Below are 25,341 nucleotides of genomic sequence, written 5' to 3' on the forward strand. Positions count from 1 at the left end.
AGCTCATCTTCTTCTTCTAGGGCCAGGGATCGGTTGAGGCGGTCGATCTGGTGGCGGGCATCATTCTCTCCGACTCCTTCTCGGCGGCCAAGGCGGTCGCCGAGTGTCGGGTGCTCAACAGGCGGCGGGGAGACGCGCCTTTCCCTGCGAGGGGGAGGAGGCGGACAGTCATCCCGTCGTTCCACTGCTCTTGGACGACCATCTTGGTCGCGCTCGATGGTGAGGCGAGTCCGGCTGCGGCTGGCAGCCGGCTCCTTGTCTCTTCTTCCGCGGACGCCACGAGTCGGCGTCCGGGATGTCGCGCCTTGATCTTGGCAGGGAGGCGGATCGTCATTTTGCCGGTTGGGCGCCTCAGTGCGGCAGCCGGCCTCGTGCTGCTCAGCAGCCGCGTCGAGGATTCGCTGGACGCGGTCCGCCATCTGGCGACGCTCTTCCCCTCGAACTTGTCCAGCTCTTCTGCTGCCGCCTGGGCAGCTCGTATATTTTCTGCGGGCGTGGCGTAGACAGGGCGACCTGCCCCGAACAGGCTGGCGATGGCCACGCCGCGTTGCTGGACCGTGCCGATGCGGCTAGGCCCATCAGGAGCCGGCGTGCCACCCACAACGCGGTCCATCTCGCGCTGGTAGGCCTCCGATAGGCGTCTCATGTTGGCCAGCTTCTTGGCGCTCTCGACGAGCTGGGCGCGGCATGCTTCCAGCATCTCGATGTCGGCGTCTTCTGGAATGGGCGCCGTCAGGTCTTGCAGTGCCGCATCGAGCGGGTCATGAGCACCTCCGCCGGAGTGCTCGCTGTGGCCGATGACAAGCACCTCCGTGACGGTGCTTCCGCCGCTCTCCGCGCGAGGAAGCGGCTCGTCGTAGACCAGTACGTTGGTGGGGAACGCGTCAAGCGACGCAGTGTCGGAGTCGACAAGCATCGGGTCGGTGGAGCCAACAGATTCCAAGTCTACAGCAGGCTCGCTGGTGACGTGGAGGTGATCGAGGAGGCTCGCGAGGCGGCTCTCAGGGCCATCGGTGCCCGCATCAGACGCGGGCTCGTCGGAGAGGCGAATCTCGCCAACGAGATCGGTGAGACAGCTCGCCACGCCGGCGACCTCCGCGTCATGCAGCGCGTCGGCGCAGACTCCGTCTGACGTGCCGGGCTGGCTGCGCTCGCCAGGGAGGAACAGGGTTCCTGTCCAGAACAGGTCTTCGGACGACGGTGCACCTCGCCCCATGGTGGGCGCCAAATGTCGGGGGTTGGGTGCGATATATGCCAATGGATGGCTTATCATGGTGGGAGCGAGTAGAACGTCGCCGGTGCCTGGAAGCGGGATGAGGCATAGACACGAACGTCGGCGCACTTTACCCAGGTTCGGGGCTCTCCTAGGAGATAACACCCCTAGTCCTGCTCTGCGGGGTCTCCGCATGATCACTAAGGCACTAGTGAGTACAATGGTGCTCCTTGAGCTGTTTGCTAGAGGTGGAAGAAAGCAAGGCTAGCTCTCTCCTTCCTCTATGGGTGAGTCTAGTTCTAACAGGTTGGGAACCCTTTGCATGGGTGCCCTGGGGGGCTTATAGAGGCCTACCCCAGGGGTACAATGGTAATCTAGCCGGGTGTAGGACCCGACTGTCAGTCTCTCTGGTCGCCGGCTTCTCCGCCGGCTGCTGGGGCCCGCCGCCTGGTGGGTCCCGCCGTCCGGTCTGGTACGGAGCCGACAGGCCGCTCCCGCCGCTCGCGGGTCTTGCCGGCTGCTGATTACTGTAGCCGTGATGCTAATGACGCATGCTTGGTCAGGGGAGCGTGGCTACAGTCCCGCCGCCTGGTGGGAGATCACTGTAGCCACTCCATGTCTCATCTGGTTAATGGCGCGTGGGGCCCCGAGGAAGGGACGGGCCGCCTGCTAGAAGCCGGCCTCCCTCGGGTCCGACTGGTGAGGCTTCCGCCGTCTTCCGGGCTCTCGCTGCCTGGTAGGGCCCGCCGTCTTCAGGCCGTACCTACAGGCGGTCATGGGAGCAGGGCTCCGCCTGACAGGGATGACGCCAAGGGGGGAGTGGCAACAGTGCCGCGCCGTGCAGAGATCTCCGCCTGTACGGGGCACTGTGGCCACGCCCGGCCCTGGATTTGGGGGGATGGAGGAATAGCCGGCCACCAGAAGGCGGCACTTCGTCTTGATGAGGGCGCAGACTTTGAGGGGCCACGGGCCGACTGCTATGAGCCGGCTTCTCTGGAAGCCGCCTACTAGGAATCGGTATGTCTTGACGCCGTTTTCTGGAACTCGGTCGCCTATGGACAGCCGGCTATTCCTCCAGCCGGCCATCAGAAGGCGGCACTTTATCTTGACGTTTTGAGGGGCGCAGTCAGCCCCGATGTCTTGAAAGGTTCTGGGTCTCGGGTTAGCCTACCCGTGGGCCATTACTCCGACAACGTGAGGATTTCAATATGCATCTTCTTTTGGAAAAATATGTCCATGTCCTAGACACCATGGTCTGTACCTTCTTCTTTTACCAGGTCACACGCCACACATATTATTTGACCTTATTTCTTGCTTCCTTTTCCCTTCCATACTCATGGCGTCTCAACTTAGATGACACGTTCACGCATGTTATTTGACATGATTTGTTGCTTGCTTTTATCCTTCCATATTTGATTCATAGCGCCTTGATTATTTCCTTTTAATTTCAGCCAATCCCAATTAATTTCGCCTCTCTCTTTCCCCTCAATTCTCAAGAAGATCTCATTTAATATACGCCAATCCGCCCCTCGCTCCTTGCCATATTTTCCTTTGGGATATGGAGACCCACACTTTCTCTCTCTTTCGTTCTTGAGTTGGCTTGGTGTAGATAACTCACATACATATATAAATTGGGGGTATTTCATGTAAAAGTCCAAGGTGGTACTATTTAATTAGCTGAAAAGGTAAGCCAATATTTTTAGGTGTTGTGTGGACTGGCCAGCCAGCCCACGTATGGGACATAAAAAAACGCTATTTAATAGAAAGAATATCATTCTAATGCAACACAGGCTGATCTAGCTCAGTTGGTAATATTGTAAGTAATGGTATATTGGGAGAGTCCCTGCTCGACGCCCGCGTGCGTCAAAATGACGACCTTCCGCTAAAAGGCGCGCAAAACGGGCCGGCCCGTTATCAGGCGTCGTAATTAAGAGTTGAGAAAGCCTTTAATTGGCGCATGGAGTCGAACTTCGAACTCGCTACCTCAGGAAAGTAACTAAAAGGGTGAACTGCAGCGCTAGTTTATAAGTACTACAGTTATTATGGCAGATCCGTTTTTTCTTTCTTCAATCTTTTCAATATTTCTTGAAAAAATGCAAAAAAATTTATTAAAAATGCGAACAAAGTTTGAAAACGTGAACAAATCTTCATAACGCGTTTCTTTTAAAAACAAAGTGAATTTTCTTTTGAAAAACATGAACAATATTTTATGTACGCTGAACAATTTCAAATGTACCTTGAAATTTTCTGTAATATACACTGATTTTTTAACATATACATTGAACATGTTTCAAATATACATTGAATTTTTTTCGAATATACATTGAACATTTGTGCAAAATACGCTGAACAAATTTCAAATACACAGGAACATTTTGTAGTATTCGTTGAACATTTTTGTAATGTACGGTGAACTTTTTTGTAATATATCGTGAACATTTTCTTAATGTACGATGAATATTTTTGTAACGATGAACATTTATATATTGCATGATTAACTTTTCAATAATATGCGTTGAACATTTCTTAATATACGATGACCATTTTTGTAATACACGTTGAACTTTTGTATAACACATAAAAATGAGAAGAAAACAACATAAAGTAAACGAAAAGGAAAAGAACGAAAGGTAAAAGGAAAAAAATTAGAACAAAACAACTAAAAACTGGACAAAACATTGAAAAAACTGAACCAAAGAAACTACAGAAGAAAAATGAAAACAAAAAAAAGCAGGAAACAGCAAAGAAAGCAGCACAGAACGAATAACGTGTGAATCCCTTACGTGGGCCGGCCCATCTGTACGCTCGCCTCAGCGAAGGCACGACCTTTTGACGCTAACGAGCGTCAAATAGGATCTGCCGTATATTGGAGGTTGTGGGTTCAAATCATCACACAAGCAATTATTTTTGTCTCCTCTTGTTGGGCTTCAGCCCCATATATGCAGACCGGGCCCACATGGGCATCAAACAATAAAAAATATCAAAACATGCACGCGGCCCATGTGGGTGACAGCCCATGCACATGGGAAAAAATTCATTGTATATAACACACCTTTAGCCCAATAAAATAAATGTGGCCCAATAACAGCACCGAACGTTTTTTCATAACCCAATACCACAAAATGAAAATTAGCGAAATCACTAGTTAAGGAGTACTCGTTGCAAAGAACACTCCACTTTCCCAGATCGCGACAAGTGGCGCACATACAGCGCGCCACTTGTCGCAACCTGGAAGTTTTCCTTTTTTTCATAAATCCGTTTATTCAAAACATTTTATCTCTTAAACCTGCGTCCAAATCTCGAACCGTTTTCACCGTTGGATTCCTCGCGTCAAGATCTTCAAAACTAGATCCCATGTTGATAGGTTTTGACGAACTTTTTTTTCACGAAAAAAACCGGGCGAAAAAACCGAACCGGGAGCACGGTTTTTCCCCTTTCCTAAAGAGGCACGCCCGTGTCTCTCGCGAAATCACAACCGTGCCTCTCGTGCAAGTAAAACCGTGACTCTCGTGGAAGAAAAAAAAAAACAAAACGCGTTTTTTTCGTTTCCGAGAGGCACGGCCGTGACTCTCGCGAAAGCACAACCGTGCCTCTCGTGAAAGCAAAACCGTGACTCTCGCGAAAGAAAAAAACAGAAAACGCGTATTTTTTTCCCTTTCCAAGAGGCACGGCCGTGACTCTCGCGAAAGCACAACCGTGCCTCTCGGGGAAGCAAAACCGTGACTCTCGCGAAAGAAAAAACAGAAAACGCGTTTTGTTTTTCCCTTTCCGAGAGGCACGGCCGTGACTCTCGCGAAAGCACGACCGTGCCTCTCGCGGAAGCAAAACCGTGATTCTCGCGAAAGAAAAAAAAACAGAAAAAACGTTTTTTTTCGTTTCCGAAAGACACGGCCGTGACTCTCGCTAAAGCACAACCGTGCCTCTCGCAGAAGAAAAACCGTGACTTTCGCGAAAGAAAAAAAAAAGAAAACATGTTTTTTTCACGCAAAAATTTTTTTTTGAAATTTTTTTTGATCGAAAAGCTAAGAAAGACCGGGGGAAAACCAAAATGTCGAAAAAACCCAGAAAAAACCGTTTAAAAAGCCAAAAACGCGTGCGAAAAAATAAAAAAAAATCCGGAGGGAGCGTCGAGAGCGCGACACGTGGCGAATGGCTGAGAGCGCGCCAGTGGCGCTGATCGTTACGAGGCTCCCGAAGGAGCGCTCGTTAACTAGTTGCTCCCGAAAATTAGTACCATCTCTAATAGTAGAAAAATCTCAGAAAATAAAAATAGTAATGTGGGTGAACGGATAAAAAAATAAAAAACGCACCTTGTTTTATTAATAGGGTATAGATATAGATATAAGGGTTTGTCTAGGTCTAAGTCGACTGAGACTTCGCGAAGTCTCAGTCGGCTGACGTCATCACATGTATATTAGGCCTGTTAACTAGCTCTCTTTCTTCTGGGTTGTATCCGGCTAAGCACCTGGGCTTATTCTCTTTTCCCCCCTGTTTGTTTGTTACTTTTGGGCTGGGCTGCTCACTTTATTGTTGTGATTGGGCTGGGTCATGAAGTTGTTTGTTTGTGGGCCCAGACGATGTAAAAAAACAAAAAAAAATTGTTTCCTACTCTGCTTTATGAACTATACTTCTTGACTAGAACCCAGGCAAATCCCGTAATTAGTCGTGATGAACAGACACTGTCAAGCAAACAAACAGAAAATGTGAGGCTCTAACAAAAAATGTGCTCTGCTTCAAAACCAGTTTAAAGTTGTTTCACACTAGAGCAAAAAGCATATCCACAGTGATGAATAATTTCATATACAGAAAAACATGCATAAATTAACTGTTTCATAGAAAAAGCACCAGTTTCATCATCTCTGTTTTCAAGTATTCATATACAAAAAACATCAAAAAACCACCTCACTAAGGCCAACCTGAATGAAATCAAACAGAGTCTTGTTCAACTGTATGCATCAGTTAACTCAAACATTTAAAAAATAGCAGCAGTGGCATCCTCATGCCACCAAAAACATACATACAACAGGGAATGGGTCGGGGCACCATATATGTCTCAAAAACTGGCATTAGGAATTCTGTAGCTACATCATATATATACGTGCACGCAAACAACTAACAGGTGCAGATCACTTGCACGGTAGTACTACAGGAGGACTGACCACTTACAAGCATGTTGCTTAAGTAATTCAGAGATGTCTACTAACAGTGAACTTGGATACTTTGTAAATTCACAAACACAGAATGTCTACTGACAATGAACAGAATTAGATTGACACTCTCATCAAGCACATAAAATTCAGATGTACTCCTACCAAAACAAAAAATGTGCAGATCAAAAGAGTGAATGTGAATGCGTCCGGGGTGCAAATTCCAACCATGAGAATGGGGCCTGGGTCCGGATCTGGTGAGTCCAGGACGTACACTGACCAGGGCAGCGCCGGTGGACGATGGAGAAGACAGCCGCGCTGCCCCTGCCCCCTTTTCGTCGGGCAGTACCACCGGCGCCCACCACCTCACGGCAGACCCCGCCAGTTCCCCATCCAGATGCACAGCAGCACAACTGCTGGCGAATCCTCCTGTCGCGGCAGCTGTGCACAACCATCCATCCAACCAGAGTCACTCCGACCACAGAAAAGTACAAGCTCGAGCCGACAAACACTAATTCACTGTCTCAGATTCATGATTCGCGCAAAAAAGCACAGAAAAACACCAAAAATCCCTCTTCTCGACTTGCAATTCCCTCTTGGAATCGTGATTCTCAACAGATTATCGAACCCTAGACTATAGAAAATTGACATCCGCAGCTTGATTTCACCCCGTGTACACGCAAATGGGGGCACAATTTGGGGGGATGGAGGGGAGAGAGGGGAAAAGGGGCTGTAGCTTACCTCATCAGCAGGGCGCGAGGAGTCTGGAGGGGCGCCGAGCATCTTGTCGCCGACGACTTCCGCCGCGGAAAACTTTGATGTGCCCGCCCCCGTGATGCGGCTTCCTTCCTCTCTCGTTTCCTCTCTTTGTCTATGCTCATTTCTCAATTCAAACAGTGCCGCTGGGTGGCCTCTAGAAAGATGTTGAGCCTGGGTCCATATTCCAGAGACTTAAAGGAAAATAAAAAAACAGCAACACACCGTCTATAGTCACTCCGTTCCTTCACAACAACATTAAAAATGTGTCCGAGGATCTCGACAAGTAACTCTTCTCTCCTTTAATATGCTCCTTTTTTGAGAAAATGAGCTCCGCTGTAAGAATCTGATACAAAAAATATATTTTTTTCTTAATCCTTGGGAAACAAAAAAAATGCAAAAATAAAAAAGGAAAAAATTGTATATGATTAAAAAAAAGAAAAAAAAGAAAAAACACAAACTAGTAGTGAGATCGGGTGCTTGATTTGTGTTTGCGGGCATGGCAGAAAACGGGGGTGTTATGGTGCTCGTGTGACACATAGCGATGGTAGAGGATTCACGGGGAAGCTGCCCCCTTCCGACCAGGCAGAAAAGTCTAGTTGTGAAAAATGTTTGTAAAAAGACATGTAGTTATAGTCTAGGGGACAGCGCTTGGAATTGCATGACTAGTTGCCCCCTCTCTCTTACTGCCGCCCCTCCGACAAAACAAAGGCCCCTACTTGCAAGTAAGTTAGAAGACACTAAGTTATGACCATGCTAGAAGACATGCAGTTTCATGAGTATAGTTGGACATGCAGTTAGCGCCCTCCCTCTTACCGTCGCCCCCTCCGGCAAAAACAAATGTCCCAGTTGCAATCAAGTTATAAGACATGTAGTTGCGTGTGTGTTGAAAAGGCATTGCAATTGCGTGACAATGGTTGAGCATGCAAGTGGCCGCCTCTCTCTCGCTTCCGCCCCCTACGACAAAACAAAGGTCCCCCAGTTGCGACCAAGTTAGAAGACATGCAGTTGCGTGTCTAGTGTGGGACTTGCAACTGCCCCCCCTCTCTCTACACGCCGCCCCCTCCGACAAAACAAAGGTCCCCCAATTGCGACCAAGTTAGAAGACATGCAGTTGCGCCTGTTGTTGGAGATGCAATTGGCCCATCTCTCTCGACGTCGCCCCCCCTCCGACTCCAACGAAACAAAGCCCCCCCCAGTTGCGACCAAGTTATAAGACATGCAGTTGCGTGTCTACAGTGGGACATGCAACTCGACCCCCTCTCTCTACACGCCGCCCCTCCGATAAAACAAAGCCCCCCCAATTGCGACCAAGTTAGAAGACGTGCAGTTGCACCTATTGTGGGACATGCAACTGGGCTCGTCTCTTTTGACGCCACCCCCTCCGACAAAACAAAGGTCCCCAGTTGCGACCAAGTTAGAAGACATGCAATTGCGTGCCTGTTATGGGACATGCAACTAACGCATCTTCCCCTAGAACAAAAAATGGAGGTTGAGTTGCAGCCAAGTTATAAGACATGCAGTTGCAACCATGCTGGAAGACATGCAGTTGCGTGCCTGCTGTGGGGCATGCAACTGGCCCACTCTCTCTCGACGCCGCCTTATCCGACAAAACAAATGTCCCCAGTTGCAACCAAGTTAAAAGACATGCAGTTGTGTGCCTAGTGTGAGACATGCAACTGTCCCCATCTCTCTCGCCGCCGCCCCTCCGACAAAACAAAGGTCTCCCCCAGTTGCGACCAAATTAGAAGACATGCAGTTGCATGCCTAGTGTGGGACATGCAACTGGCCCCATCTCTCTCAACACCACCCCCTCCGACAAAACAAAGGTTCCCCCTGTTGCGACCAAGTTAGAAGACATGCAGTTGCATGCCTAGTGTGGGACATGCAACTGGCCCCATCTCTCTCAACACCACCCCCTCCGACAAAACAAAGGTTCCCCCTGCTGTGACCAAGTTAGAAGACATGTAGTTGCATGCCTAGTGTGGGACATGCAACTGAGCTCCCTCTCTTCGACGCCGCCCCCTCCGACAAAACAAAGGCCCCCCCCCCCAGTTGCGACCAAGTAAGAAGACATGCAATTGTGAACCTGTTGTGGGACATGCAACTGGCCCACTCTCTCTCGACGCCGCCCCCTCCGACAAAACCATGCCCCCCTAGTTGCGACCAAGCTAGAAGACATGTTTGTTGCATGCCTAGTGTGGGACATGCAACTGGGCCCCATCTCTCTCGACGCCCCCTCCAACAAAACAAATGTCCCCCCAGTTGCGACCAAGCTAGTAGACATGCAATTGCGTGCCTATTGTGGGACATGCAACTGGGCCCCATCTCTCTCGACGTTGCCCCCTCTAATAATACAAAGGTCCCCCAGTTGCGACCAAGTTAGAAGACATCCAGTTGCGTGCCTATTGTGGGACATGCAATTGGGCCCACATCTCTCTGGACGCCGCCCCCTCCGACCAAACAAAGCCCCCCCCCCCCAAGTTGCGACCAAGCTAGAAGACATGCAGTTGCATGCCTAGTGTGGGACATGCAACTCGGCCCCATCTCTCTCGACGCTGCCCCCTCCGACAAAACAAAGGTCCCCCGCCCCTTAGTTGAGACCAAGCTACAAGACATGTAGTTGCATGCCTAGTGTGGGATTAAAACAAATTAAAAAGCAATTTCAGATTAAAACTAGCAAGAAAAAGTAAAAACATTTCCAGATTTAAGAGATTTCAAGAAAGGTTTTGAGTTATAGTTAAACTAATAAAAACAAAAGTAAAAAACAAATTTCAGAAATAACAGTTTCACTAATGCAAAAGATCCCCGTTTCAGGATTAACATAGAACAAAAGTGTTTGCACCACTTACTTAAAAACTATACATGCAAAAAAGAAAAAAGAAAAAAAACAGTGAGAAAATGGATACATACCATGCTCCCCAAAAAAAACATCAGTCCTCGTGAGGCGGTGCACAAAATGGCAACCCTATGAACCCATTGCTGAGCAGAAGGAGCCCTCCCAGATCTGATTCCTCTTCTTGAGTCAGATCAAGAACCCTAGTGCGAATCATGTCGTCATCATCGTTTTTTGTTGGCTTCTCCATCCTCGTCTTCTTCATCTGGAACTTCCATGCAGTCATCATCATCCTTGGATCCTTCATCTTTAGTGTCATTCCCGAATTGAATCACACAGACAACTGCCCTTGGGGAAGGCTGGTCCAAGTAGAAGAGAACCAGCTGACCCTTCCCCAACTTGTTGTCTGAAACAAACTTCCTCCACTCACTCCCATACATTGCACTCTCTCTAGGCCCCTTGTGGCAGTTGACGGTGTACGCCCGTTTGTTTGCCTTAAACTTCAGCGTATCTCCTGTCAGGTTGTTGAAACTATTCCTTTCGTTGCATGGCACAATCTATTTTGTTGACACGGAAAAAAAGTGAAAACAAAACAAATGAAGTAAATAATCATTGTAAAAAATTAGAAAAAGCACCCTCGTGGTTATGAAAAACAATCATGGCCGAAAAATTGAAAAGTAAAAAAATACCTATCATGACAGTATGTGTGTCCTAGACTGGATAAAAAAGATTGTAACACAAAATAAATCAAAAGAAACAAACAATCATGAATCTACCTGATGCATCAAGCACTGATGTAAAAAGGTCAAGCTGCTACAACCTAAAAATTCAGTCTAGAAACTAGCATATATTTCTAGGCATGACTAAGGACTGGAATATGACCTACAGGAAATGACGGGAACAAGCAACAAGTCTACATGGTTTTGAACATGAACATCAAAACCCTGAAATCCTACAAAAATCTACATTCCACATTCTACATTCTACATGGGTTCAGAAAAATGAATCAGAAGAGCTTGACGCGCTGGATTAAAAAAATTCAATGTAAACAACTAGTTAAACTAGGGGCTCCCCTCTGCTTCAAAAAATAATATATTCCGTGATGATGAGTACAAACTAAAAAATAAGGATCATACAATGAAAAAATACAGGCTGCTGATTTATCCCTGTGTTTTTAAACTCCCAGACATACATGCTAATGTCGCTTGACCTGCTCTCGCGGTAGCAAGGGCTCAGGCAAACTCTGCAAACCATCTCCTCTGCACATAAAAAAGCCGCCAAAACATTAATTTGTGCTAGTGAGACTCATACATATTCAGCTAATGATTTTTAGTGTGATACTTGTATGTTTCTGAACAAAAAGGATTTCTAGATAATGATCATTTTCATTGGCGTCGCCGCTGATGACCAAAAAATATATATTTACATTACGAAGTGGAGATAAAAAAAGATGAATCTATCAAGAGACCATAATATCTTGATTCATACACAAAAAATGAACATCTTACTGATTCATATGGTTTAAGCAAAAAAAGAAAACTGAAAAAACATGCTGCTGCTGGAAACTTAGTTGCAGTAATCATTATCTTTTGATTCCGTGGAAAAAAAATTGAACATGCTACTAATTAAATAGGGTCTTAGCAAAAGCACTGGCAAAAACAAGTAAACATGCTACTGATACATTCTATAGAGAAAAAAGATTTCAGTGTAATCTCTAGTGATACAATTCAGTAGTAATCTCTCTTGTTTACAAAAGAAAATATTTCAAATAACATGCTACTGGTTAGATAGGGGTTCTGAAAAAACAAATAAAAGATACCCACTCCTACTTGTACATTCAGTGATAATCTCTCTTTCTTTTAAAAGAGACATGCTACTGAACAACTATGGTAATCTAAATAAACAAACAAATGACTGAACCACCCTTAGTGATAGCTTCAGCAAATACACATGAGGGGATTTGATTTAAGTAATATTCCTCAAACATGTTCACAAAAAAATTGTTTCTGCCGAAAATCATATTCTTAAAAAGCTACTACCCTGGACTAAGATAAACAAACAAGGGACTGAACCTCTCCCTAGGTGATGGATCAGTGATAGATCTAGATGTCCGAAGTCCAAATTAGGGGATATGAGAGAACCACTTCTTGAGACCTAGACATCTGAAGCAAGAAGCGTACAAACAAAAATAGACTGACCACTGTATGCTTCAAGGCTATAATCTGGACTCAAATCCCTTCATATATACGCACTACATTACCACCCCCGGTTGAATAAAAAAGGGGATGATTCTATGCTTCAGATCTACTAATCTGGACTTGGTCCAAACAAAAAATGAAACCCAAAAAATCCACTCAGATCTACTGTATCTCACCAACTAACAAACAGAAAAGAAAAAGAAAAGATGGGATTGCAGTCACCATCAGCGCAGCGTCGCCCATCCTCTCGTTGGCTGTGGAGGAGCACGGCGATTTCTCTTCGATTCGCTTCAGAGATCTTCGGATTTTCACAGAGAAAGGATAGAGAGAGACAGAGGATGAAATGGACTCACAACTGCCAATCCCCTCCTCTTAATTACCATGGGGCTGCCACTTCCTCTTCACCTACCCCAGCCCACAAAAAGAAACGCGAGATGCTCGCGCGAATCAAGGCCGGCCCAAACAAGACATCAGAAGAATCGCTCCAAAAAAAAACAAGCAAAACGGGCCGGTCTGTGACGTACACAGGCTGAAACAAAGACAAAAGTGGGCCAGCGTGAATCTACAAGCAACACGAGATCGAACGGCTGCATAGTCGACTTTTTAGCAGCTCCGTAGATATAAATAGATTGCATGCGCTCCTGATGAACAGATACATGCATGACCATCACATCCGTGTGTTCTTTACAGTCATATAGTAGTAGCAAAATACTAATTTGACTAGGCAAGCTAAGACGTGGACATCATCGATCCAGAAAAAGGGTAGGAGCCCAGCTGCAAAAAACGTACGGGCAAGGGAAGCCATCCGTGCATGCATCACTGGACCGATCGATCAGACTGCCGGCAAGAGCAGGTTTTCCTACTCATCGATGCCGATGTATATCTCGATCCGCATGCATGCGGCTCCTCCTCTCTTCTCACTTTCCCGCGGATGCTTATCCAGAACCAGCGCGTCATGATCGTCCTGGCCCTGCTCCTTGCCTACTTGCTGCCATTTGGCGATGCCGATCCACTGGGACACCTCTGCGGCGGCGTCACCGGCGGCGACTACACGGCCCAAAGCACCTACGGGGCCAACCTTGAGCTGCTACCCGCCGCGCTCCGCAAAAACGCCTCGTCCGGCCTCTTCACCAAGGGCTCCGTCGGCGCTGCCCCGCACACCGTCTACGGCCTCGGGCTCTGCCGCGGCGACGCGTCCGCCTGCGGCGACTGCATCGGCGCCGCGTTCGGCGACGTGCAGCAGCTGTGCCCGTTGAACAGGGACGCTCGTGCCCTGCACGAGAAATGCGTCCTCAGCTACTCCAGCCATGACTTCGCCTCATACGGCAGTAATGCCACCGAAAGTTTACTAGTGGTCGTCTGGCCCGACGACGTCAAAGTCAAGCCCATGCATCCTGGCAACGGCGAGAGCGTCGTCAGTGAGATGATCGACGAGATCGCCATGATGGCGGCGTACAGCTTGACGACGGCGAGGTACGCCACCGGCCGCGTCGATGTCAACAGCACCGGCGCCCCACCGCGTCGATCTACTCTTTGGCGCAGTGCAACCAAGACCTGCCGCCTGATGACTGCCGGGACTGCCTCGACGGCATCAAGAAGATGTTCGTTGGGACATACTCTAGCTCTAGCTCCGTCGTCAGCCGGCAAGGTGCATGGGTTGTCGGTGTGTGGTGCAATTTCAGGTACGGTACTCACCAGTTCTACCAACGCCAGCCCATGTATATGAAAAGCATTGGATCGTCGGGTGTTGGATGAAACGTAAGGAACACGACGACACACACGACTGCGACGCCGTCGCCGGCGCCTGTCGTTCTGCCAAGCCAGATATACAAGAGTAAGCAAATTACGAACATGCATCTTCCTGATTTCCCAAAACTAGCAGGTGTTCTTAAGATAGGGGTAGTACTCTTATTAATTTGATGTTATACTCCCACCATAAATGTACTTGAGCCCACAGACAATGCAGTTAAGATGATCCAAGGTCGAGACCACGATAGATCGGTTTATGCTTCTTTAGTTAAAGAGATTATATATCTCTTGTCTCTTCGAGAAAATAGTATTACTCATGTTAGCCGCTCACAAAATAAGGTTAGCGATAGTCTAGCAAATTTTACTCGTGTTGAGGGTAGAACCATGACTTGGATCGGCTCTGGTCCCTCTATTGCGGTTGAGCCAGCCTCCGCTGATTGTAATCTTTTGGTGGTTGAGTAATACAAATTTTTCACTCGCAAAAAAAAAGTACAAGTTTTTTATGAGTCAATTACATAGATGGTGCTAGAATTTGGCGTAAACGGTCATTTTGATACTAGAAGTTGCGGTGTACATCAAAGTGGTGCAAAAACTTGGCTCGAACATGCAATGGTATATGGAATCTGCGCTGACTAGGCGCATGGGTCCTGCTGTCAGCCACTGGACCTTGGAGAGGGGGTGTGTGGCCTGATTTTTTTTTTGAGAACTCCCTCGGAATATATATTTTGGCAAAAAGAAATCCATATCTAAGTGCCATTTTTCATCCCGCTGGTCAAAATTATCAGGAAAAAGGGGAGGCCAGGACTCAAACACGCGACCAAGGTAAGAGAGCAAACCTGTCCAACCAATACGATGTTCCGGTTACGACGTTCTCAATGGATAACAAACAAATCATAATTTTTATTACTTATGTTTTAAAATATCTTTTTTTTAGAATCTCACAAAGCTTTATTGCGTCACAATGTTTGTAGGGACGAATACAAGATCTCCGGGCTGACCTAGCCAAACATGGCGGCCAAACTCTAAGGATAAAGCGTACTTTGCGAGATTATGGGCCTCCTCATTTGAGGTCCTGAACTCATGACTAAAAAAGCAAGAAGAAAAATTACTAGAGGTATCTTTAACTTCTCTGATTATTGCACCAAAATTTGCAGCACTCCCCTCCTTGATCGCATCGATGGCCACCTTGCAGTCGGATGCTATGGTCATCTTGTTGATATAGAGATCTTGAGCAAGAGCTATAGCTTCTCGTATTGCTATGGTCTCGAGAATCTGGGGATCAAAGATGTTATTGAGAACAAGTGTCGATGCTCCCACAAAACCTCCTGCTTCATCCCTACATATAGCACTAGCAGCACCAAACCTCCCTGTCCTGGAAACAGCTGCATCCACATTGATCTTCATGTGCTCAGGTGGTGGCGCTATCCAAGACCTTGGCTTTGTTTTCGGCATCGAAAGTGGCATGTCCTTCTTCTTTTGTAGAAACTCAATGTCCGCGAGATAAGACATGATGAATCTGTCAGTTGCAAAAGGAGTTTGATAGATATCCTCATGTATCACCTTCCGGCGAGCGCTCCATATTGCCCATAAAGTTACAGTCATCAACAGAAACTGATCCGGCGGGAGGGACTCGCTCATTGAGAAGAGCCAGAGCTTAGCATCTGTCTGCGTAGTCATGGTCATATGCTCAACCAGTTCCTCGTTTGACAAAGCCCATACACAACGGGATGCAGTACACTCCAGCAAGGCGTGGCGCCAATTGTCATGCGCTCCACAGAGAGGACATGAGCCAGTTGTTGCCATGTTGCAGTGAAGAAGCACATCTCCCGTGGGGAGTGAATGTTGTGCTAAACGCCAAGCAAAAAATCTCAACTTCGGTGGTACCATGGTCTTCCAGAGTGATAGCCATCCCTTGGATTCAGCCTCCGAATTTGATGGGTCCTCTCTTTCTTCTAGCCACGCCTCGCGGCTGATTTTCATTTTGAGAACCATACGATACGCAGATCGGACAGAGAACCGGCCTTTATTATCCTCTTGCCAAGCCCAAAAATCATCAACTTGCCATGAGCAGAGTGGGATTTGTAAGATTGCCTCAACATCAACCGGAAGGAACACCTGGCGAATTAAGTCCTCCCTCCATGACGCCATGGAGTGGTCAATCAGCTCCGAAACCAAGCGTGGAGGATTTGGTACAAGTGATGAGATAGGTTTCATCACCCCTGTCCTGGGTATCCAGTTTTGTGACCAGATGCTAGTTGAAGCACCATCTCCAATCCTTCTAATTGCTCCTTGCTTGACAATATCTCTCCCATCTAGAATAGAACGCCAGACCTGGGATGGGTGTGCCCCCAAGTCTGCTTCAAGAATAGAGCAGTTTGGGAAATATGCAGCTTTGAGAATTCTAGCACTTAAAGTTGATGGTTCATTCAAGATTCTCCATGCTTGTCTTGACAATAAGGCCAGGTTAAAAATTTCTATATCCCGGAAACCAAGGCCACCCAAACTCTTTGGTCTTGTCATCAAATCCCAGGCAACCCAAGAAGGTTTGCGTTACACTTTCACATAGCCCTCTAGGCAACCGGAAGCAAGACATAGAAAACACTGGAATAGCTTGGGCCACTGATTTAATCAGTACCTCCTTGCCTGCTGCTGACAACAATTTCTCCATCCAACCTTTTATTTTCTCCCACACTCTGTCTCTGAGGTATTTAAAAGCTCCATTCCTTGACTGTCTCACATCTGTAGGCATGCCTAGGTACTTATCACTTAGAGATTCATTTTGAACATTAAGAATGTTTTTCACCTCCTCTCTAAGACTCACAGGACATCCTCTACTAAAAAAGATTGAAGATTTATCATGGTTGATTCTCTGACCTGATGCTGAAAATAAGCATCCAGTAGGTTTGAAACCTCATTTGCCCCCTGAGTACTTGTCTTAAAAAGCAGCAGGCTGTCATCTGCAAACAAGAGGTGATTTACTGCTGGAGCAGTGTTAGCCACCTTTATCCCACCAAGGGATGATGACTGAGAACTATGTTTTAAAAGGCACGAAAGGCCCTCCGCTGCAATCAAGAAAAGATAAGGGGAAATAGGATCTCCCTGCCGAATACCTCTTGTCGGCGTGAAACTTTCCAACTTCTCACCATTGAACATGACTGAAAAAGATACAGAGGTGATCAAGCTCATCACCATATCAATCCAGGATGTTGCAAAACCAAGTTTGCCCATAATTGCATTTAGGTAAGGCCATTCAAGCCTATCATAGGCCTTCATCATATCCAGCTTCTGTGCACAAAAACTATTGGATTTAGATTTATTCCTCTTCATGAAATGCAAACATTCGTAGGCACAGATGATATTATCAGTAATTAACCTTCCAGGGACAAAGGCGGACTGTTCATCCGAAATGATATCCGGTAGTATCAACTTTAGCCTGTTGGCTACCACTTTCGACACTATCTTGTAAAGCACATTGCATAGACTGATAGGCCTAAACTGTGTTAGGAGAGTGGGATCCGGTACCTTGGGTATTAGGACCAGAATAGTATCATTTATGCACGTCGCACTCTCTTCGCCTCTTATTATCCTGAGCACTGCATTGGTTACCTCAGCCCCACATATATCCCAGTGACGCTGATAGAAATGTGCTGGAAACCCATCTGGCCCCGGGGCCTTCGTGGGAAACATCTGAAATAGTGCATTCTTTACCTCATCAACAGTGTATGGAGCACATAGAGCAGAATTCATCTCATGGGTAACTTTCTGTGGTACGTGCTGTAGGACCTCATCCACGCCCTGGACCCCTTCTGAGGAATATAGATTGCGGTAAAAATCGGTCACCATTTGTTTCATCTCTACCGAATTGTCTGTGCGTATACCCAGCGCATTAGAAAGCGCCCTTATCATATTCTTCTTCCTCCTCATATTTGCTCTCATGTGAAAAAACTTAGTGTTCCTATCACCCTCAGCTAACCATGTTATCCTTGATCTCTGTCTCCACATAATCTCCTCTCTATGGTAAAGCTCAACGAGACGTTCGTTCAGCTTAATCTCCATATGATTCGGCGAGGTCCGAGAAGGAGCATTGCGGAGCCTTTCCAGTTCTGCTTTTGCTTTTTTTTATTTCCTTTGGGACACTCCCAAACGTGTCAGCATTCCACTTAGCGAGGGTGCTGGACAGCTCTGTAAGTTTGTTGCGTAACGCCTCCACACTTGTCTCGCCTGGGTTCTCATTCCACCTGGCTGTGATTGTGTCCCTCCATGATTCGTGGCCTTCCCACATAACCTCGTAGCGGAAACTAGGTTTTGACCGAGGTATGTTTTCCTCAAGCTGCAGAACTATCGGTCCGTGATCAGATGATGCCGAAGTTATGTGTGTTACTCTTGCCAAAGGAAACATGGTGGACCATTCAGAAGTTGCCAGCGCTCGGTCCAGACGGACACGGGTGTAGGAGCCTCCCGTCACTTTCTTCTCGAAAGTCCAGAACCTGCCTTGATAGCCCAGATCCATCAACATGCATACGTCAACAACGTCTCGAAATCCCTGAATCTGGGCATTGCTACGGTTTGCAACACCCTCATGCTTGTCCGGACGTAAAACTTCATTAAAGTCTCCAATACAAAGCCATGGGAGAGGGTTGTAAGCAGACAAACCCTTCAACAGGTCCCATGTTTGGTGCCGCAAGTGAGTTTGGGCCTCACCATAAACACACGTTAATCTCCACGGATCTCTTCCATTCTCCACAATTTTTGCATCAATGTGGTATACCGAGTCACCCAAAATCTCAATGCTAATATTGTTGTTCCAGAAAATTCCAATCCCGCCACTTCTGCCTTGGCTATCTATAGCATAGGCATTATCATAACCCAATGTACTCGAAAATGATTCTACACGTGCTCCTGAAATTTGAGTTTCAACGATGCAAAGCACGGTAGGGGCAAACTTCCTCGCGAACTCGCGAAGTTCTCGAACTGCCGCAGGTTTGCCCGCGCCACGGTAGTTCCAGCTCAGTACACTCATTGGGCTCGGCGGCGCTCCTCGAAGGAGCCCGCCAAATTTCTCACAGTACCTGTACCCTCTTCGCTTTCCTCCCCATCCACCTTAGTCCTTTTCAGGTCTCTCCGAGGAGGTGGACTGGTTAGTGTTGTGGCCGACGGCACAATGGCCAGTTGGAGCTTGCTAGGGTTAACATTGTGTGACGTCCCGGATGCTGGCATGTTGTTCTCCCTTTCCTTCCTATCAATTCTCTTTCTGCTTGGGTCTGACATATCAACATCAGCAGGCTGTTCAGAACTATGTTCCTTTCCTCCTTTGCCATAACCCTGGTGGTCTTGGTTCCTATTCTCATCAGCAAAACGACCTGCTGATCGGTTCCCCTCCGATCGCCAGCCTGTGCGACCTCCAGCTCGACCACCACGTCTACCCCCTCTGCGGCCCTGTCCCTCACCAGGTCCTTGACCATTATGCATAAACCATTCCGATCTGAGCTCCTTAAAAACCAAAGCCAATGGAGGATGAACTCCGTTTCCATGCTCCTTATACAGGTGGCCTAACATACCACACACCAATCCGGCAGTCTTTCGTATTTGACTCTGTAAATCTGCCTTTCGCCCCCTCTGATCATGGACACTGCGTTTTTTAGTGGTTTGAAGACATTGATTCGCACCCAGACGCGGTAGAAGTTACCAGTGAAATCATGTGAATTGGTCTCTGCAAAGAGCACCTCCCCCATCTTTGATGCAAGCTGTGGCACCATAACAGCATACAAGTCAGGGACATCATGGATCTGTATCTAGATATCAATTGTCTCAAGCTTGATTGTCGATGGTTTTGTGATCCCATCATACGGTGCTAGGATCACCGCATCTCCTCTGAAATTCCATGGGCCATCCTGCATGACCCTCTCCCAATCCCCAAGACAAGCGAACTGGACCGTATAGAGGTTGTCCTCGAGAGGCTTGAATTTCACCTGTTGCGCTACATCCCATGCAGATCGCATGTTTCTATAGAACCATGTCTGGCTATAGGTTTTATTGGTGTTGACCCGGGCCAGCGCAATCCATCTAGGTTCTGGTTGCGGCGCCTCTCTCTCGTTGAAGATCACATCATCAAGATCCTCCTCCTTCAGCCCTAGTTCCTGCATCATCTTCTCCATCTCGTTGACCCCCGAGGAGCCCGAGGCTCCGTCAGATGCCATGTAGATCTCTTACCCGATGAGAACCAACTGATCGGGTGACTTTGTGGAACCCTAGAGCCGCCGCAACCGAGGACACAAGCCCCGGCGCTCCTGGTAAACTCAGAAGATCGGCGGTAGGGAGCAAAAACGCTACTCGACGGCGGCTCTAGGGTTACAATATCTGCAGCCCACTTAAGCTCCACATGTGTCCTTACTAAATATTTATATGGCTGTTATCAATTATTGAACGAATCAACGTGTAGGGTGGAGATTTTGGTAGCCTGTAGTCGCGGTTCGAAACCTGGCCGAAATCTTTTTCTGTTAATATTTGCACGCCCAAGCCAAGTTTTTGCACCACTTCGATGTACACCACAACTTCTAGCACCAAAGTGACCATTTGCACCAAGTTCTAGCACCACCTGTGTAATTGACTCTTCTTTTATGTCTCCCACTCTCCGTTTATGAAAGTCTACAGGCCGTGCCCTCAGTCACGTTGTATCATCCCAATCGCCCCTAAAAAAAATTTTGAACCAGACAAGAGAGTTGCATGTATTATACTCCCTACATCTAGATACATCCGTTTGATCGACAAGTAATTCCTGACGGAGTAATATAAAGATAGCAATCGTTCCTAAATTAAGGATTACAAACTTGATGTGTACATACATGGCAGTATGCAACATCAAATTATTCAACTAACCACTTGTACCCATGTCAAATTTTTTATGCTAGATCGTAACTTGAAGATTTTGGTCAACGCCATCATCGTCCCTCTACTAGCAACTTTATTCTGCTTCATTGTTTGCTTTGTATTGATCAGAGCACACAAGAAAGGTAAGTTTTCGAGATGCTATATTGCTATCAGACACTCCTTGCAAACGGTTGCGTTGATCAAAATCTAACATGCATTCTTGTTTCTATATTCAGAAAAGGCTGGCTTGCAGGACAAGCCTAACATAAATGTCAACGAAGATGAATTAGTTTGGGGGTTAGAAGGAAAGGATTCAGAGTTCACTTTTTTCGACTTCTCGCAAATATCGAATGCTACAAGTAACTTCTCAGACGAAAATAAATTGGGACAAGGGGGCTTTGGCCCTGTATACAAGGTAAAATGGAATGGTGTGCAAAATATAAAGAAATACCATACCATAGTTGCAAAATAACTTATTCATCATTATGCCGGTCTGCAAAATAGATGACGTTGTGAAAGCTTGCAAAAAAACTAGAAGTAGTCAATACATTATAAGGTATTTAGATTGGTCTAGTGAACATAACGTCATTACATTCTTCTTAAAAATATAACTTCCATTTTTTTTCATTTTACTAACAAACCCATACGAGATGTAATGGTCAAATTTACATGTTCGACACATGTCCAAAATGATATTATTTATAGGGAGTTCTATCTTATAATTACATCGTACCTAAGTTTACATTTTATTCAAGTAACGTTGATTGTGTTTAGGCATGGCTAGCCTTGGGTTACGAGATACATCCAGCTCTAAAAAAAACTGAAAAGGGACATCATTAACCATTTTTTGACCTTCAGGGCCAGTTTCCAGATGGGCGGGAGATGGCTATTAAGAGACTTGCTTCAAATTCTGGACAAGGTTTCACAGAGTTCAAAAATGAAGTCCAACTCATAGCCAAGCTCCAGCATACAAATTTGGTTAGGCTCTTGGGATGTTGCTCTCAACGGCGGGAGAAAATGGTGATATACGAATATTTGCCAAATAAGAGTTTGGACTTCTTTATTTTTGGTACTACTTCCGTCTCTCTAGGAATGCCATCCTGGGCTATAATTTCTTGACTTTTCTTTTAGATGAGCCATCACTGACTTCCTAACTGAAGGCATGTCATAATTTTATATGTATGTTCAACTTATTAGCAGATGACACAAAAAGGGCTTTACTAAAGTGGAATAAACGCCTAGCAATAATTGAAGGCATAGCGCAAGGGCTTCTATATTTGCACAAGCACTCTCGGTTGCGGGTCATACGCAGAGATCTGAAAGCAAGCAACATTCTATTGGACAATGAAATGCAACCTAAAATTTCAGATTTTGGACTTGCAAAGATATTCAGCTCAGATGATATTGAAGGAAACACAACAAGGATTGTTGGGACATAGTAAGTTGTTTCTACATATCAGTCCATGCTGATTTCAACACAAGTTCAGAAAATACATTAATATGTGTCCCATTTGGTACTGTTTCAGTGGTTATATGGCTCGGCTCCTGAGTATGCTTCTGCTGGAATCTTTCTCCACCAAATCTGACGTATTCAGCTTCGGTGTACTAATTCTTGAGATAATTAGTGGAAAAAGAAACTCGTGTTTCGACCAACAAGGGAGCTTCTTCAACCTTCTTGGGGACGTGAGTCTTCTTTGTATCTAGTACATATATTGACATTAATTTTGTTTTATGAAGTGACATTGATGTATTCTATAATAAAATCATTGAAGACATGGAAGTCATGGAAGGAAAAAAGGTGCCTTGAGCTCCTAGATGCATCGCTGGCTTTGGATATTTCTTCATCAGATATAATGAGATGCGTTAGTATTGCACTAAGCTGTGTGCAAGAGAATGCAGATGACCAGCCCACCATGTCAGACGTAGTGTCTATGTTAAGTACTGAGAACATGACCCTTCCTGAACCTAACAATCGGGCCTATTTCCAAGTAAGGGTAAGAAAGGAAGTAGCGTCAATAGTTCTAGGGCCATCAAGCAGTAATGAGATGACAATATCTGTGCTATGTAGTAGATAGATTATTTGTTAATTATTTGAGATTTCATGATATTGTTTGAGAAGATCATTTTTTTTTCTGGCACGGGAAGATTTTGTGTATCTCCAAGGTTCATATTAAAAAACAATGTATGTACTATGTAAATTGTCATTTTATTGTTAGCTTACCAAATAACCAAGATTCATAGAGCTAGTCTATTGATGGAGAATGGATATTTTCGTGAGTATAATCTATTAAGATATTACCCCCTTTGTTTGAAAATATGTGTCGGAGAAATGAAAGTATGTAGACATATTTTAGTTTTAGATATATTCATTTTTATCATTCTCCGACAAGTAATTCCGGATGAAGGGGTAGTCATCGAACGGAAGAGACTAGGTCATCAGGTGGACTTCGGTACTTTTCATTTAGAAGTATTGCGACTATGTGCACCTTCAAGTGTAGAGGTTGGAGGAATCCCCCCCCCCCCCCCCCCCCCCCCCCCCCCCCCCTCGTAAGAGGAATCCTCTCTTCGATTATTAACAAAATATCAATGGACAGAAGTATCCGGTGATTGTGCCTGTGATAGCTTTACAACAACGTCCCATGTTTCCTGGGCGTTGATCTTCTTTCAAAATCCATAAGCGGGTGGCATTATCAATGTATATGTTAATGGTTCCAGATACTTTGAATACTAGATATATGACACCTGCGCGTTGGCGCGGAAATTGGTTGCATGCATGCATGCAGTTACTTTTAAAATTTATTGGGATTGATGAGATGGCATGGTGCTCTAAAATAGTTAGTGGGGTAGCTATTTAGATATAGAAGATTCACCATGCAAAGGTTCATTACTTAAATATCAGTATTAAGAGCATCTATAGTCGGACTTGACAAATACGACCCATCAAAGCCCGCGGACGCGACGGGGCGCGCCCGCGGACAGTGATCGGTCACGCCTCAAATATTTGTTTCTACAACCGGACACCTCAAATTACAAACCTCAAATCCATATTATTACATAGAACATAAACCGATCTTTAAGCGGAGCTCGTCCGGCTCCGCCGTGGCCATGTCCGGCGACCGGCTGCGCTCCCCAGAGTGTTGGTCCCGTCGCCGATAAGGTATAGTAGGGCATGGGACACGAGGCGGCTCATGAGACTCAAGGCACCGCCGTCTCTCATGCCCTACTCTTCCTCGTCAGAGCCCGAAATCCGAACGGTGTCGGTGTACGCCAGATCAATGATGGATCCATCCTAGGACGAGCCGGCGACATTCACCACGACGCGGTTGTGGCGCCTAGACTGTTGCACCATACGGGGTGCCGGAGAATGCGGCTCCGCCTCGCCGACGTCCACCGCCTCAAAGGCTGTCGCCGCCTCCTGCGCCCACTGCCTCCACTTGGTCAATTTTTTTCAAAACTTTTAAGCACTTGTTTTGGGGTGTTCAAAAAAATGGGCTCAAATGCCGTGTGGTTCCAACGTCCACAGCAGCACCATCACAACGTAACAACCTATGGCCCAGATAACGCGACTCGGGTAGCTTCGCCTCCAAAATGCCCCACTCTCATCAATGGATATATTCTACTTTACTTCCTTTTGCATATTTGGTTCCAACATTAGCATAATTCAGATCACAATTATGCTAATGTTGGAACCAAAATATGCAAAAGGAAGTAAAGTAGAATATATCCATGAAATCTTCTAAAACAATATCATGAAATCTCAAATAATTAACAAATAATCTATCTACCACATAGCACAGATATTGTCATATCATTACTGCTTGATGGCCCTAGAACTATTGACGCTACTTCCTTTGTTACCCTTACGTGGAAATAGGCCGGATGGTTAGGTTCAGGAAGGGCCATGATCTGAATTAGTACATGTGTCTTAGAAAAGGTGCTAAGGCAGTCAAGTAGTGCTAAGGCAGTCAAGTAGTGCTGCATACAACATTGAATTCAAGTTCTAACCAAATCACTAGAAACATAACAGTCATTCATTCTTCCAAGTGACCGATTGAAAAGTAAAATTAGGAGGAAACACTCATCTCATATACCAATCTCATTTCAACCCTAATAACAGTTTCTCAATTGTCATTCATTTGCAGAATTTCGGTTGTCCATTTGGAATAAGATTTATATGTCAATTGATCGTGGTCTTGATCTATTTTTATATACCTTCGTGTCGGATCCGACAAAATCATCCCTTGTTGTTCTTTCATTTGTTTTATTCATAATATTTTCCTAGGAAACTACCATTGCATGTATAGAAAACAATAACATCATAGAAATACAACACGGCACCTCTTCTTTATCTTGGCGAGTCCGGTTATGAGATTATTGGGCGAGCAGTGGTCAGCATGAACAACTTTATTTGAATCATGATCTTACTTCTTACAGAAAATATATAGGTGAAAACTATAATGTAGAAAAACTCCTAAAGCAGATTTGGTATTAGCCAATGGTGTGCACGGTGTCACGTCGCTGTACACAATAGGCAAGAAGGGCATGAATCAGGATGCGGCGAGGAGGTAAAAAAAC

The 25,341-nt window shown here is 46.0% G+C and overlaps 1 protein-coding gene and 1 long non-coding RNA gene across 10 annotated transcripts; one reads left to right on the forward strand and one right to left on the reverse strand.

The window, feature by feature from the left end:
• Positions 1–6,260: 6,260 nt before the first annotated feature.
• On the reverse strand, positions 6,261–12,812 carry LOC109743079 (uncharacterized). The gene is made up of 5 exons (XR_005756841.3): positions 12,373–12,812; positions 11,145–11,211; positions 10,030–10,509; positions 7,102–7,462; positions 6,261–6,801 (listed from the first exon to the last, which is right to left on the reverse strand). It is a non-coding gene; the product is annotated as an uncharacterized lncRNA (long non-coding RNA).
• Positions 12,813–13,069: 257 nt separating this feature from the next.
• LOC109743075 (cysteine-rich receptor-like protein kinase 10) lies at positions 13,070–23,009 on the forward strand. 9 transcript variants are annotated; one of them, XM_073500449.1, is made up of 9 exons: positions 13,070–13,984; positions 14,685–14,721; positions 14,871–15,013; positions 20,808–20,909; positions 21,003–21,181; positions 21,625–21,835; positions 21,964–22,204; positions 22,293–22,449; positions 22,539–23,009. In XM_073500449.1, the coding sequence occupies exons 3-9, from the start codon at positions 14,980–14,982 to the stop codon at positions 22,839–22,841; spliced, it is 1,227 nt and encodes a 408-aa protein (XP_073356550.1). In that variant the 5' UTR covers positions 13,070–13,984; positions 14,685–14,721; positions 14,871–14,979; the 3' UTR covers positions 22,842–23,009. The 9 variants fall into 9 exon arrangements, with proteins under 9 accessions (XP_073356550.1, XP_040245125.1, XP_073356552.1 ...); XM_073500458.1 differs by having other exon boundaries at positions 13,615–13,984; positions 21,967–22,204; XM_040389191.3 differs by having other exon boundaries at positions 13,070–14,721.
• Positions 23,010–25,341: the final 2,332 nt, after the last annotated feature.

The sequence above is a fragment of the Aegilops tauschii genome, chromosome 1 (genome assembly GCF_002575655.3).
Source record: "Aegilops tauschii subsp. strangulata cultivar AL8/78 chromosome 1, Aet v6.0, whole genome shotgun sequence".
In the NCBI taxonomy this organism is placed as follows: Eukaryota; Viridiplantae; Streptophyta; class Magnoliopsida; order Poales; family Poaceae; genus Aegilops; species Aegilops tauschii.

What these genes read in the sequence shown, in the direction of transcription:
- LOC109743075 (XM_073500444.1), top strand. Translation starts at nt 20,750, where the DNA reads ATGCAACATCAAATTATTCAACTAACCACTTGTACCCATGTCAAATTT. An exon ending in GCTTTGGCCCTGTATACAAG is followed by an intron (nt 21,182 to 21,624) that starts GTAAAATGGAAT and finishes TTTGACCTTCAG; the next exon opens with GGCCAGTTTCCAGATGGGCG. An exon ending in TTTGGACTTCTTTATTTTTG is followed by an intron (nt 21,836 to 21,963) that starts GTACTACTTCCG and finishes TCAACTTATTAG; the next exon opens with CAGATGACACAAAAAGGGCT.